General features: G+C 41.9%; 1 protein-coding gene across 1 annotated transcript; it reads right to left on the bottom strand.

Annotated features, from left to right (window-relative positions):
- Nucleotides 1-286: 286 nt before the first annotated feature.
- On the bottom strand, nucleotides 287-7002 carry krt98 (keratin 98). The gene is made up of 9 exons (XM_037101999.1): nucleotides 6949-7002; nucleotides 3056-3445; nucleotides 2505-2587; nucleotides 2222-2378; nucleotides 1482-1643; nucleotides 1242-1367; nucleotides 666-886; nucleotides 531-541; nucleotides 287-426 (listed from the first exon to the last, which is right to left on the bottom strand). The coding sequence occupies exons 1-9, from the start codon at nucleotides 6997-6999 to the stop codon at nucleotides 326-328; spliced, it is 1302 nt and encodes a 433-aa protein (XP_036957894.1). The 5' UTR covers nucleotides 7000-7002; the 3' UTR covers nucleotides 287-325.
- Between the last annotated feature and the right edge of the window lie 5886 nt (nucleotides 7003-12888).

Genomic DNA, 12888 nt, shown 5'->3' on the forward strand with positions numbered 1-12888 from the left:
TGTTTGTTGTTTTGGCCTTCACTCCCTCTGAGCAAAAATAAAACGCTACCTTTAATTTAAAAGTTCCTATGACACTGGCCTTCTTGGGAGTGGGAAGAATGGGGAGCAGCACATCATGATATGTCTCTGATTCCTCTTGATCAGGGGTGTAACAATATGAATACATTCAAGATAATGTCTGACCATATCTTTTGTACTGGACAAAAACATTCATCATCCATCAGTGAGGGCAATAATAGAAATGTGTAATTTTCTGATCATTATGAAATTACAACACGAAAGAAAGTTTATTTCAACTGCATGATCTTTATTGAGTTTTTTCAGTTTATCCCTCAATCTCATCCACGTCCACGTCAACGGTCTTGCTGCTCTCGACCACCCTTCCATCCACGACCGTCTCCACCACTACGATGGTCTTTGTGACCACTGAGGGAAAGAAATGAACAACAATCATGAGCCAGGCACGTCAGCTAAATTATCAGTTTAATGGTAAAATGAGAATTATATTCTTTAAATGAAAAATTGCTTACCTTGTTTTGTACTGGTCATAGAGAGAAAAAAGAAAAAGGGAAACATTAGTCTGGAACTTATCTACAGTCCATTGCCCACAAAAACTCTGATCCCCCTTCCCCAGTGAGTGTTTCTCTCTCTTCATCATGCCTCACCTCTCATCCTCTCCATCCAGCAGCCTTCTGTACTCTGCGATCTCCAGCTCCAGCCGGGTCTTGAGGTCCAGCAGCATGTCGTACTCCTGCTTGTTGCTGGTGATGTTGGCGTGGAGCTGGGACAGCTGAACTTCCAGGCTTGTGACCATGTTCTGGAGGCTGGCTAGCTGTGCAGAGTAGCGTGCCTGAGTCTCTGCCAGGGTGCCCTCCAAAGACGCTTTCTGTTGTGGTCAGGGGAAGAAGGTGTTTGGTGAGTGACAGTCACAGGATTCAAATTCAGAGATGTTACTTCTTAACTGTAAATCTCCTGCAATGCGTGTTTGTTTGATGAGACGATTGATACCACTCGCAATGTCTTTACACTAAATATAAAGCTTCTGCCAGTAGTTGCTTAGCTTATAGCTGAGCATAAAGACTGAAAATCGTGAAATAATTAACCTGTGAGGTCTAAAGGCATATTTCACAAAATGACTGTATACAACATTACAGTGTTGTTACTATGTATGGTAGTATCACAGATCAAGCATCATGTCAAGTCCTATAACTAATCTTCATAGTTCATTTATGTCGACATACCATGGCCAAATGGGACTGCAGTTCAATCTGAAGCCTCTGGACATTGCTCTTCAGCTCCTTAATCTCTATGCGGGTCGTCGCAAGGGTCTCTGTCTGCGTCACCACATCCTGCTCCACCGCTGTGATCTGAGCAGATCAGAAAAAGAAATTCAGAAATGATTAGATTAACGGCATGCTAGCAAGATAAATGAGCACAAGGCTGTCAAAGTGGCTGCATTCTGAGCCGCTCTAACTTCTCACCTTGTTCTGGTACCACGCCTCGAGTTCCTTGCGGTTCTTGTTGATAGCACCCTCATAGTGATCCCTGATCTCTGTCATGACCTGGTTCAGGTCTGGAGCGGGAGAAGCATCCACGGCCACATTGACCTGTCCGCCCATCTGACTCCTGAGCAGAGCCATCTCCTGCAGGGGTCAAAGGACAACATCGGAGTCAGCTGCTGGAATTTTCATCGTTTGTATCATTACCACAACAAGAGTATCCAGTGATTTATTTTTGTGCTGTGTTGCATGCATGGTTTTCAACAGTTTCAGAGTGTGTGTGCGACAAACTTTGGCAGTGAGCTAATGGAGGGAGAGAAGAATACAAGGAAGTGTGCAGAGGGAAGGGAGAAGGCGACAGACCTGTTTATGAAAACACTGACCTAACATGGGATTTCCTCAGTGTTAACACAGATAAGGCTGCGGTCATGTATGCAAGTTCTGGCAGGCTTAACCCACAATGGGTGGCTAAGATAAATGGTGACAACTTGGTCTCACTGTCAATAGCTGCAGTGTGTAGCTCCCTGCGGATGGGCTGACCAGTGTTTGATCAGTACCATAATGTCATGTTATGTGCATACACACAGTGGGTGTTGGCTTGTGTGTAACAATGTTTAAGGGGTGCTGATGGATGTAACCTCATCAGTTTTGCCGCTTGTTAAACTGTCAGGATCAGTTCAACTGGGTGCCCCACGACCTGTTCTCCATCTTTCCTTGCTCACCTCTTCGTGATTCCTCTTGAGCATGATCAGCTCCTCCCTCAGGGACTCGTACTGACTCTCAAGGTCCATTTTGGTCCGGGTCATGTCATCCAGCACCCTCTTCAGTCCAGCGATGTCTGACTCCACGGCCATCCTCATGGCCAGCTCGTTCTCATACCTGAGGGGACAAACGGGTCAGAGAGGTAATGTTAGAAGTTGCCAGTCAGGCACGACTCCACGCTTCGAGGCGCTTGTGAGGTCACACTTATGTGGCAGGGCAGAGAGGGGCAGAGAGTGCACTCACTTCATTTTGAAATCATCGGCAGCCAGTTTAGCGTTGTCGATGTCCAGGATTGTCTTGGCATTGAGCCGGGAGGCAACACGGATCTGACGAGGAGAGAAAACAGGAGAAACAAGTCAGAAAACATACAGTTTCAAACAGTTGGACTACAGTATAGATCCCCAAATTCACTGATTCTGGTGGTTACTTGTTGAATTTAAAAGATAGACATCTGCAGCCTGTGCAAAGGTCATGCAATGCACATTCTTGGCAGCTCTAATGTTAACCGACACTGCATCCTTTCGTAATCATCACTCTAACCCTGAACACTGTTGGTCGGATGAAATTATCAGTAGGAATGAATTTGGTATGACAGTCATGATAATCACTCCGCAGTGCTCTTTTTGTGGTATGTGCTTCCTGATAGATGGCCTACATCTACGCTCTAGCAATGATGGGTTTCCTGGTTCTGTTAGTCAAAGATCAGCCATTGTAACCACACATACAGTACACACTAACAGATACATAACCCCCTTCCCCCCTCCCCACACACACATGTCTCTCCTTCCTCTTACCTTGTCCTTCAGGTCCTCGATGATGGCGAAGTAGTGGCTGTAGTCGTGGCAGATGACAGTCCTCTTCTCGTACCACTCTCTGATCTGCCTCTCCAGGCGTTCGTTCTCCTTCTCCAGGGTGCGCACCTTCTCCAGGTAGGAGGACAGACGGTCGTTCAGGTTCTGCATGGTGGCCTTCTCGTTGGCACCGACGTGGAGGTCCAGGCCATCGGAGAGGTTGAAGCCTCCGGATGATGATGATGGTGTGTAGCTCATCTGGCCTGAGGAGATGCGGGTGCCACGGCCGCCTGCTCCACCGTAGACACTCATGGTCCTCTGACCGTAGGATCTGCTGCTGAAGGACATGTTGAGAGGTCTGGATCTGGACCAGGTAGGATTACTGGGGTAGATCTGCAGTTGAAAGCATCACTTTAGTCTCCTTGGTTATATAGCTGCCACACGCTGCAACATGGGAGGGGCTAGATGGCGAGATGAAAGAGAAGAATGCAGCTGGAAGGCTACCCCCCTACTCCTCTATGCAATCTTTCAATCACCATGGGTGTGACGACTGCTGGGTGGGGGTTCATCTTTTTTCAGGTCGAACTTGCAATTCCACATTTTATCGTTTCTCGACCTCATGACATTCTTTGAATACTCCTCAGTTTGTTTGTTTCCACACACCTGAACATGAAGCAGTTTGTAATAACAGGCTTCCACGTGTGGTAAAGAGACACATATAGTCTCAAACAATGTGTTCCTATAAAAGAAACTGCCATGTGTAGGTTTTCTTTCTTTCTTTCTTTTTTTTTTTTAAATATTCACACATAGCGGTGACAGAAATGACACATACCAGTGACAATTTCACCTCAGTGAAACTTGGGGCCAAAGGTTAAGGGCAAGGCATTTCTAAGACAAGGTTATTTTTGTCATGTTAGCTTGGAGGCAAGATGTTCAAGACTCTGCTGATCAACATTCATACAAACTAACTGTACTAATAACGTTAATTTATATTTTTAATAGACACAGCAGTGGCTACAAGACCAAACAAGAATCGACTTAAATTGAGCACAGAGGCAAGAAAAAAAACAAAAAAGGAAAGCAAGCAGAACATGTTGCTGTATCCACATGTCCCAACACGTATGAGATATAAACTTAAACATACACTGCCCGCATGCTGTCAGGGTAAGCCTTAGACAAAAACTGAACAAATCAAACATGTCCTTTAATCTGCATTCATCTGTCATGTCAAACAGGAGAAGCTGAACATGAAGATCATCATGTCATCATGCTGACATATTGCTCTGGAAGGTACATGTGCTTTGTAACACATTCTCATTCTCGTGTCCTTGTTTCTTCCTTGTCCATTTTTTAATCACTCTTTTCAAATGACACAGCATTAAAATAAGTAAAACGACTAGGCAATTTATTTCTACATACAAAAAGGAAACCAAGCTTGAATGTTAATAGATTTGTTTAGTAAGTCTATTGGCAGGCGTGTTAACCTATCTGTAACGTCCTTCTTGGGAAGTGGCCATCGTATGCATCCTGGAAGCACCCTAGACAGTCTTTAAGCATACCGCTTCCCTGTATGTGCTTAGCAGACATATATATATTGTATTCTTTTTACTTAAATTTATTATTGGAAAACATAGCATTATATACATTTCCTGTAAGTGATCGGTGAACTAGACTTCATTAAATGTGGTGTTTTACGCTGCATCAGTACAGGCCATTTGAGCCAAGATGGCTGCCAAGCCAGAGACCACCGTTTGAGACAGTGTTTTAATTTGTTAGCAGGAAAACCAGTGATTAAATATGATGAGACGTCAGGACAAGTAGCGTGTTTGTGGCAACAGCACCAGTAGATCAAAACATTCCTAGAAGATTCCTAACCCTAACCAAGCGGACCAGACTTAAATCACAGCGTTGTCAAAATGTGAAATTGAACATTAGATATAATGTAACCTGAAGTTGCAACACGGAGACTCGGAACCGTTTTAATATAGAAAATGCAAAGCTTCAACATATCTGTAGAAACTTACATTACGAATATTAATTGTGGCAAGTTGGTTGAGTTTTCTTTAGAGTGTAAGAGACAGGCCTGCCAAGTTACTGATAAACTAAACTTGTTTCACTGGGGACACTCTACTCGACTCTGTGTCTGACACATTCAACCTGTTGTTCTGCAAATGCTGTGAAACAACCTGAAATCATCACTGCCAGTAATCAGTACTTCTTAAAATCTGACGTGAACTTTTCAGAAATGCAGCAGCTAGTTTTGTTACTCCATAATTATCTTGGTTGCCTCTTCATAACAGAAGCACATCCCAGCGCCAGTCGAGAAAATCATCACCTTGCTGTTGTTGTTTCCACTGATGTCTTTGAACAATACAGCCAAGCTGCCTGACTGCCTTTGTCTGTAATCATTTCACAACCTCTTCAGTCGAAATCACTGATAAGCAGGGTGAGGCCTGCGAAGGGGATGACTTGATTTGAATGCATCTGCAGAATGTTGATCTTTAAGCGCGGTACGAGGCGGAAAAAATGTAAGAGGCACAAGACACATTTCATTCCAGTGACAGGCACCAGGTAGTAAAATGATTTATGTGGCACGGTGCCTGTTTGAAGGCCCTGACTAGCGGTTAAAGATTTCTAATTTGAATGAAGGATTAAAAATAAGTGAGTTAAAGGTAATTCAGATGCCGAAGACAAAACGGATTGTTTTGGATGGTTGAAAAGAGTAAAATTCACCCAGATGTTCTAAACATTTCCACAGCAGACATTTTGACACTGACATTTTGAACTTTTCACTGAGGTGTTCTAGTGAGACAGCACACACAATCACACGGATACGAGTTATTAGTTACACTTTGGTTTTCCTGCTATGACTTGTCAAGATGTCAGTTCTGGTAAGGATCCATTACAATTATCTATTCAAAGTTGTTCTTTGATTCAGGTCAACACAAGTTCTCTCTGTCTGTCAGAAGGTTTAGATCACCCACGGCTAAATGGTTTTTAGACTTACAACTTTGCATGAATCTCCTCTAAACGATGTGTTTTTGCGATAAGACACTTTTCATTTCTTTTTGGTTTTTAAAGTACCACATTCTTTCCCCAAAGCCTTGCAGGCCTAGCAGTGGTGTAGTAAACTGATAGCCATGATAGGCTTGTAAAACAACTTTTACCTTAATCCAGAGCTATAAACTTTTCCCTCGGCTCACTGTAGAAAAGGTCTTTTGTTCTCTCAAACCCCTCAGACAAAAATGTTGCTCTGCCTGCCTTCTCTGTGCCACAGCGACACCCTTTACTGTTACCACAGATTCTTTTAGTAAGATAATTGACAGTGAGAGTGTGTTTGCATAGGTAAGAGGAATTTCAGGTGCAGTAGCACTCCTTTATGTAATCATCCATCCATCCATCCATTATCTGTACACATTATATGTACGCCGCTTAATCCTCTGCAGGGTCGCGGTTTATGTAATCATCCTTGTGCAAATGGGTTTTTTTTTTTTTTTGGCCTAGCATTTTCAGCTCAAGAGAAAGTACCAGCATTTACTAAAATCACATTAAATCCACATGAGGTGACAAATGTTGGAGGTGTTAATGAACTGAAACGTGAACTTACATATAACAGTGAAAGACTGACCTTTACAGGGACATTCAGTGCTCAAAAATAATTTACTCTGCTTTTCATCAGGTTTTTCTTTTCTTTTTAAACACTGATCTACAGTAGACACAAGTTCAATAGTGCATAACAAGAGATAGAGGGGCGCAGTGGCTTAAACAGAGACACCATTCACCCTGTTTCAAGACACTGGATTAGCAACATGAAGCTGTTATTTTAAGGCAAAAAAGAAAGTGACATGATGCTGTTTTAAAGCTGGAGTATACAATTTCAGAGAAACTTGTGTTACCGGGTCTTGTTGATGAAGATTCTCCGTCATCCAGGTCATGGTAATTCTCATCTGAGAAGCTTCTTTAACTCGGCACAGTTCCAGAACAGACAAAGCTCTCAGATGAGAGGTAAAATGTCTTCAACAAACAGAAAGAGGTCCAGCTGCCTACGATACAGCACTATATTTACTATTAAACTATATTTCTTCAGAATCTCTTATTGCACCTTTAAGTTCTGTGTCATACATACGGTTTTGTTACTCTCTAGGTATTTGTTTTAAACTGTAGAGACTGACTACTGACAGATATATAAATGAGTATATCAGGTAGTCTTTGCTGTACAAATGTGAGTGATTCAAATAACTTATAAAATATAAACTATATTATATAACTAATAATTTAAAGAAAACAATTTCCGGTTACAGTGACGAAACATGCCAGACATACAAGATGTAGAACATAATATGCAGACATAAGCACTGTACAAGGAGCATGGATCATGTGCGTAACTGCAGCTGTTGGCTCAAAGCCCAGTGATGCACTGCTCCTGTGTACTGTGTTTATTTAATAGCTGATGTTTTGATAGAAATGTACATTATGAGCAATGATCACAAAGCTTTTCCTATCAAGTTTATTCCAGCTCAGATATATCGCCTCAAGAAAATGCAGTGTGAGTCTGTGTCATCTCTCCTAAAAACTTACTTCTATCAGAGGGCATGTTCTGATTTTACCTGTTCATTGGTTTTTAATTTCTCCTTCTTCTCAATCTTTATTTTGCCTTTCATGTTTTTTTCTTCTAATATGTTGGTATTTTACTCATTTGTCTCTCTGTGAAGCACAAAATATGAAATTAATAATAAACCTCAGTGTTCAGTGTTATTTACAGTGTAATGAGTTCAGACACATCACAGGAAAGAGACGTTCCTACAGCTCTCAGTCAACTCTGTCAATGGAAAAGTGTCCTGAATGACCAGTGTGAAGTGTTGGAACTCCAAACCTCTGTATCATACCTGACACACAGTTTTGGAGTTTTTAGTTCTGTTATGTAATAAAGCAATTCAGGTTATGTGAGTAAAAGAAAAAGGCATTGAGATATATAAAACTGAAAAAAAGCAAAAAAAAACCCAAAACAAACTGCAACACTCGGACCAATCCGGACCAAGCAGGACCTCACCACCTCCCATCAGCTCTCCACACCCACTTTTCTTCCGTTTCAAAATGGAACAGCAGGCAGAGAGACCAGAGTCAACACAAAAAATCTGCTACCAAGAACAAGAACAGGAATAAGAATAAGAACAAGAACAAAAACAAGAACAAGAACAAGAACAAGAACAAGAACAAGAACAAGAACAAGAACAAGAACAAAAACAAGAACAAGAACAAGAACAAGAACAACGACATTTTACCTCCCTTCTTTTTTACACTCAGTCCAGATCTTTAGCATTTCACACCGACACATTCCGCAGCTGCTTGTTTTGGTGTGTGTGCGTACACTACATGTGCAGGTGTGTGGATTGACATCCACATACTTTGAGTTGGTCTGTGTGCAACACATGGGGGAGGGGCAGAGAGGAAAGATGTGGGCCTGGCTTTGTGTGGGAATAATTAGTCATGTATTAAAACGCCTTGAAACCCACAGACGATCAGCAGTACTCAGATCGAATAACACTGTAAGAAAAAATGCTCCTCTACAAATAAAAGTACATCCAAAAAAATGTATTAAAGTATCAAAATATCAAAATTAAACATAGTCATTCTGCAGTAAAATGGTCCCTGTGAGTGTTTCCCAATCATACAGCATATGATGTCTGTGGATTATACGGCTGCACTGATGAGTATGTTGCATTTTAGTACTGCAGATGTTTCAGGTTGAGCTCACTTTTACTACTTTTCATACTGTTGGCTATGAGGTCGTCACGTTTGTCTCTGTGATGACGTTTTCCCAACTAATCCAAGAGGGTTTTGAAAACGTTTATGCGGCTTAAACTGATGGAGAACTTTCTCAACACATGCACATGCCTTTAGTTTATCACAAAATTCAAAATCATTTTCACTGGACAGGAAGGGGAGAAAAAAAATCTGTAAATGTAATCGAGTGAAAAGTAGAATATTTCCCCTCTGAGATGTGGTGTTCTCTTTCAGGGAGCAAAAGTTTGGTATACCGGCTCTCACTTAACTCTCCCTTCTCACCACCTCCACAACTCCCTTGGGTGTGGCCTGGTGATTCACTCGTGCCGGCTGCCCTGCATACCTGCTCGCTGCCCACGGTAAGCAGTTTTCACAGCGGCTATCACTAGGTGGTGCACTTTATCTGTGAATCTCATCGCCACAGCTCCCAAACTTGTTGCACAGGAAGGGTGTGGCTGTGTGACTATGTGTTACATTTATCAAGTCAACTGAGAGACACATCGGAGACTTTTATTACATTGTCTTCTTTTCTCTTGTCTGACTCGTGGACTTTGTGCGGGCTTGCAACATGTTTTTGTTATCATTTCTGGCAGTTTGCTTCTGTAGTCAGTAATCAATCGTCTGAGGCGCAGGTAAGGACAGGAGAGGCTTGTCTGCTGATGCAGTCGAACAATGTTTTTCCAAGTAGTTGTTTTTTATTCTCTAGCTAGTTAGAGAGAAGTCTAATGTTCAAACAAAGTGCAGTCGAGTTGTTTGTGTTGTGCGAAATCCCATAAATTTGACACCACACCCTGACACCTTTCTGTTGCACATATGCCCCCTTGTGATTATGCATCAGCACTCGATTTATCATCTCATTTTCCAGCACAAGCAACAAGTTGCACATAAAGTAGACAGGACAAGCTTCCTTACTTATACATCTTGAGTAACTGTGCTATTGGAAGGAGCAAAGGTAGGTCTGGTGACGCATCGACTTTTGTTTACTCGAGCTTTGGGATGAATGGATATATATGAGTCAATATGCATCTCTGATAATTCAATATATAGTGGGCAGGCGAATGTTTGACTTGTTGAATGTTTAACACACACACACACACACACACACACACACACACACACACACACACACACACACACACACACAGAGGAGTAATCTGACCCCTCAACACATTTCTCTATGGATGTCAAATCGCTGAGCAGGATGAGATAATGCCTGTGGAGGGGTGTGGTACATCGAAAGCACGCTCCGTGTTGCTACATACAGACTCACATCTGTGATTCCTAGTTACCAACTGTGCACAGAGCTGCTGTTGCCGTGTATCATCATATCTGTCAGTTTGTAAGCAGTCCGTGAGGGTTTTTATAGAACTATGTCATATGGGTAGATATTGAGCAAGAAAGAACTGATTAACTGTTCACGCAGGGTGGATACAGCTTTTCACTAAAAGTCATATAACTTGGAACTGATTCACAGTTCACTATCAAACACTCCCACTGAGGTAAGCCCTCTATTATGGGCCCAGACAAACAAGGTAACATAGGTCGGTCCTGCTTCGTTGCCAAGAATGTGGTGCAATGTTCTGCAAAGGAATGACAATAAAAACCTGCAAACCCATTCATTAATTCATTTTATTTTATTTATCTAAATTCATGCTTAATGCTTTTGTGATACTGTAGCTCTACAACTTTGCCCTATGTGCTTAATCCTAATATCTGGATGCTATCATTCTTACAGTGCTAATGCCGACATGCTGATGTTCAGTTGGTATCTCACCTGTCTGCGAGCTGGGGCTCCACTGCATACAGCTGCTGCCCTGTGCCGGTCGTGAACCAAAGAACTGCTTGAATTGAAATTTGATGGCAGACCGACAAGGTTCAACATGATTTATTTGCTAAACAATACAGGGTTACATAATGAAATGAAGGAACTCCTTCATACTACACAAATACAGAGCTAATATGCAGTGATTTATTATTTAAAAAAAAACATTACGTCTGGATGAATGTAAACAGAAGCAAGGATACAAAGAACACTGTCCATCCACTTTGACTGCATGTGACATGAGTCCACCACTTTTCGCCCCGATGTAGTCCTGTGCTCTGTCGGCACATCCTGCACCCGGACATTATTCAAGAGCAGCCTTTAAACCAAGATGGATTAGCATGACGCCCATCCTCCCTTCTTCTCCCTGAAGCAATCTGACATTGCCATTCCTACAACCATTCTGCTAGTAGGGCTAAAAAACAAAGCTAACCACTGTTGGGTCCTCTTTGATGAGGACTTCATAGTTTCTCTGTCCTGAGTAGATCTAGATGAAAACCTAAACACACACACCATGTGCAACATGTTAATCACAAGGTAGCCACACCCAAAAGCCTACCCTGCTTTAATCAAATCAAAAATCAAATCATCTTTATTTATACAGCACCTTTGCAGCCCAGAGTGCTTCACAAAGCAAGATAAAAACAACACAGGCGTAGGTCAAAGTAGAAATTACAACAATGTTAAAAAAAGCTATACAATTAATAACAACAGTAAAACAATAAAACAATAAAAGCATTAAACAAAAGGGATGGAAATATTAAGAACACCAATGATAAGGACTTAAAAACTAAGGCAATTAATGATGAGGCACATTAAGTAAAAGCCAGGCTAAAAAGAAGTGTCTAAAGGATTCTTTTAAAAATCTCCACAGAGGTGGAGTGTCTGAGATCCTCAGGCGGATTGTTCCAGGGGCCACGGTCTCTAAATAAAGACTCCCAATGAGTTTTTGTCGGAATGCTGGGGACGACTAGGAGACCGGCTGCAGAGGATCTGAGGGACCTGCTAGGTTCACATCTAAAAGGCATGTCTGAGAGAAAGGCTGGTGCCAGGCCATTCAGTGATTTAAAAACTGGCAAGAGCATTAGCATTGATCCAAAACAGATAGACAAGCAATGTGATAACTTTAAAATAGATGTTATATGAGCTCTCTGTCTGGTCTCTGTTAGTGCTCGGGCTGCTGCGTTCTGAACAGTTGTGAGCGTTGCAGTGGTCAAGTCCGGATGTTACAAAAGCATGCATACGTATGTCTGTGTTGTCCTGAGAGAGAAACAATGGTTTAACCTTAGCAAAGTTTCTAAGATGGTAAAACGACACGTCTGATGTTGGATTCACAATTGAGCTCAGGATCCAAGATAACCCCAAGGTTTTTAACCTGATGCTTGGTATGAAGGGCCAAGGAGTGCATGTGTACAACAGTCTCTCTCCGGGCTTTACCCCCAAATATTAAAATCTCTGTCTTGTCTTGGTTCAGCTGTAGGAAGTTGTGTGACATCCATATATTTTTGTCATGTAAACATTGCACTAACCTGTCAATAGGGTTAGAATCCACTGGGGAAAATGGAAATGCATAACTGGATGTCATCTGCATAGCAGTGAAACTAAATGTTATGCCTCACCACATTGGGGTTAAAAAGGATAGGAATGAAAATAAAACCTTACGGGACCCCACAGGTTATTTCTGTGTAGGGTCCATGTATTAGCGGTGAATTAAAATTCACCAAAATGATCAGGACGTGGGGTCAATCTCTCATTTTTTTTACTGTTTAACTTTAAGTTTGTTTGAGGAAAAACCACATGGCAGTGTTGTCAAAGTTAAGTCTCTTATGAACAGTGCTGTTTGCCCACACTCTGCTGTAAAACTTCCCTCTGTTGAAAAAACAAAACTTTGCACAGGCATATCTCACAACAGATTTGATCTACACTGATAAAAATATTTCTTTTGAATAAAAAAAAAATCTTGTAACCTCTAGACGATAATTAAACATGTGGAGGTGACAGCTGCCTATTGTTGGCGTGAGTACGACCTCCTTGTGTGCCAGCAGCAGTGACAAACATCAAGGTGCTCAAACAAAGATGCCGATGTGTTATCTTGACATGACGTTACATGATGTGCCAACTTTTTATCGAGGAAGTGACTATGTGTGAAATACATGGGAACACCAGTCCACCCTCCTTCCCACTGCACGTCGAAACTGACAGCGAGGACACTGACTTAGTCTGCAGTCAG

The sequence above is a fragment of the Acanthopagrus latus genome, chromosome 1 (genome assembly GCF_904848185.1).
Source record: "Acanthopagrus latus isolate v.2019 chromosome 1, fAcaLat1.1, whole genome shotgun sequence".
Lineage (NCBI taxonomy): Eukaryota > Metazoa > Chordata > Actinopteri > Spariformes > Sparidae > Acanthopagrus > Acanthopagrus latus.

Excerpts from the sequence above, each read along its gene's own strand:
- krt98 (XM_037101999.1), bottom strand. The coding sequence starts at position 6,999 with ATGAGAATTACCATGACCTGGATGACGGAGAATCTTCATCAACAAGAC. Across the intron at positions 2,379-2,504 it reads GCCGATGATTTCAAAATGAA|GTATGAGAACGAGCTGGCCA; the intron begins GTGAGTGCACTC and ends TTGTCCCCTCAG. Across the intron at positions 1,644-2,221 it reads TCAAGAGGAATCACGAAGAG|GAGATGGCTCTGCTCAGGAG; the intron begins GTGAGCAAGGAA and ends TGACCCCTGCAG.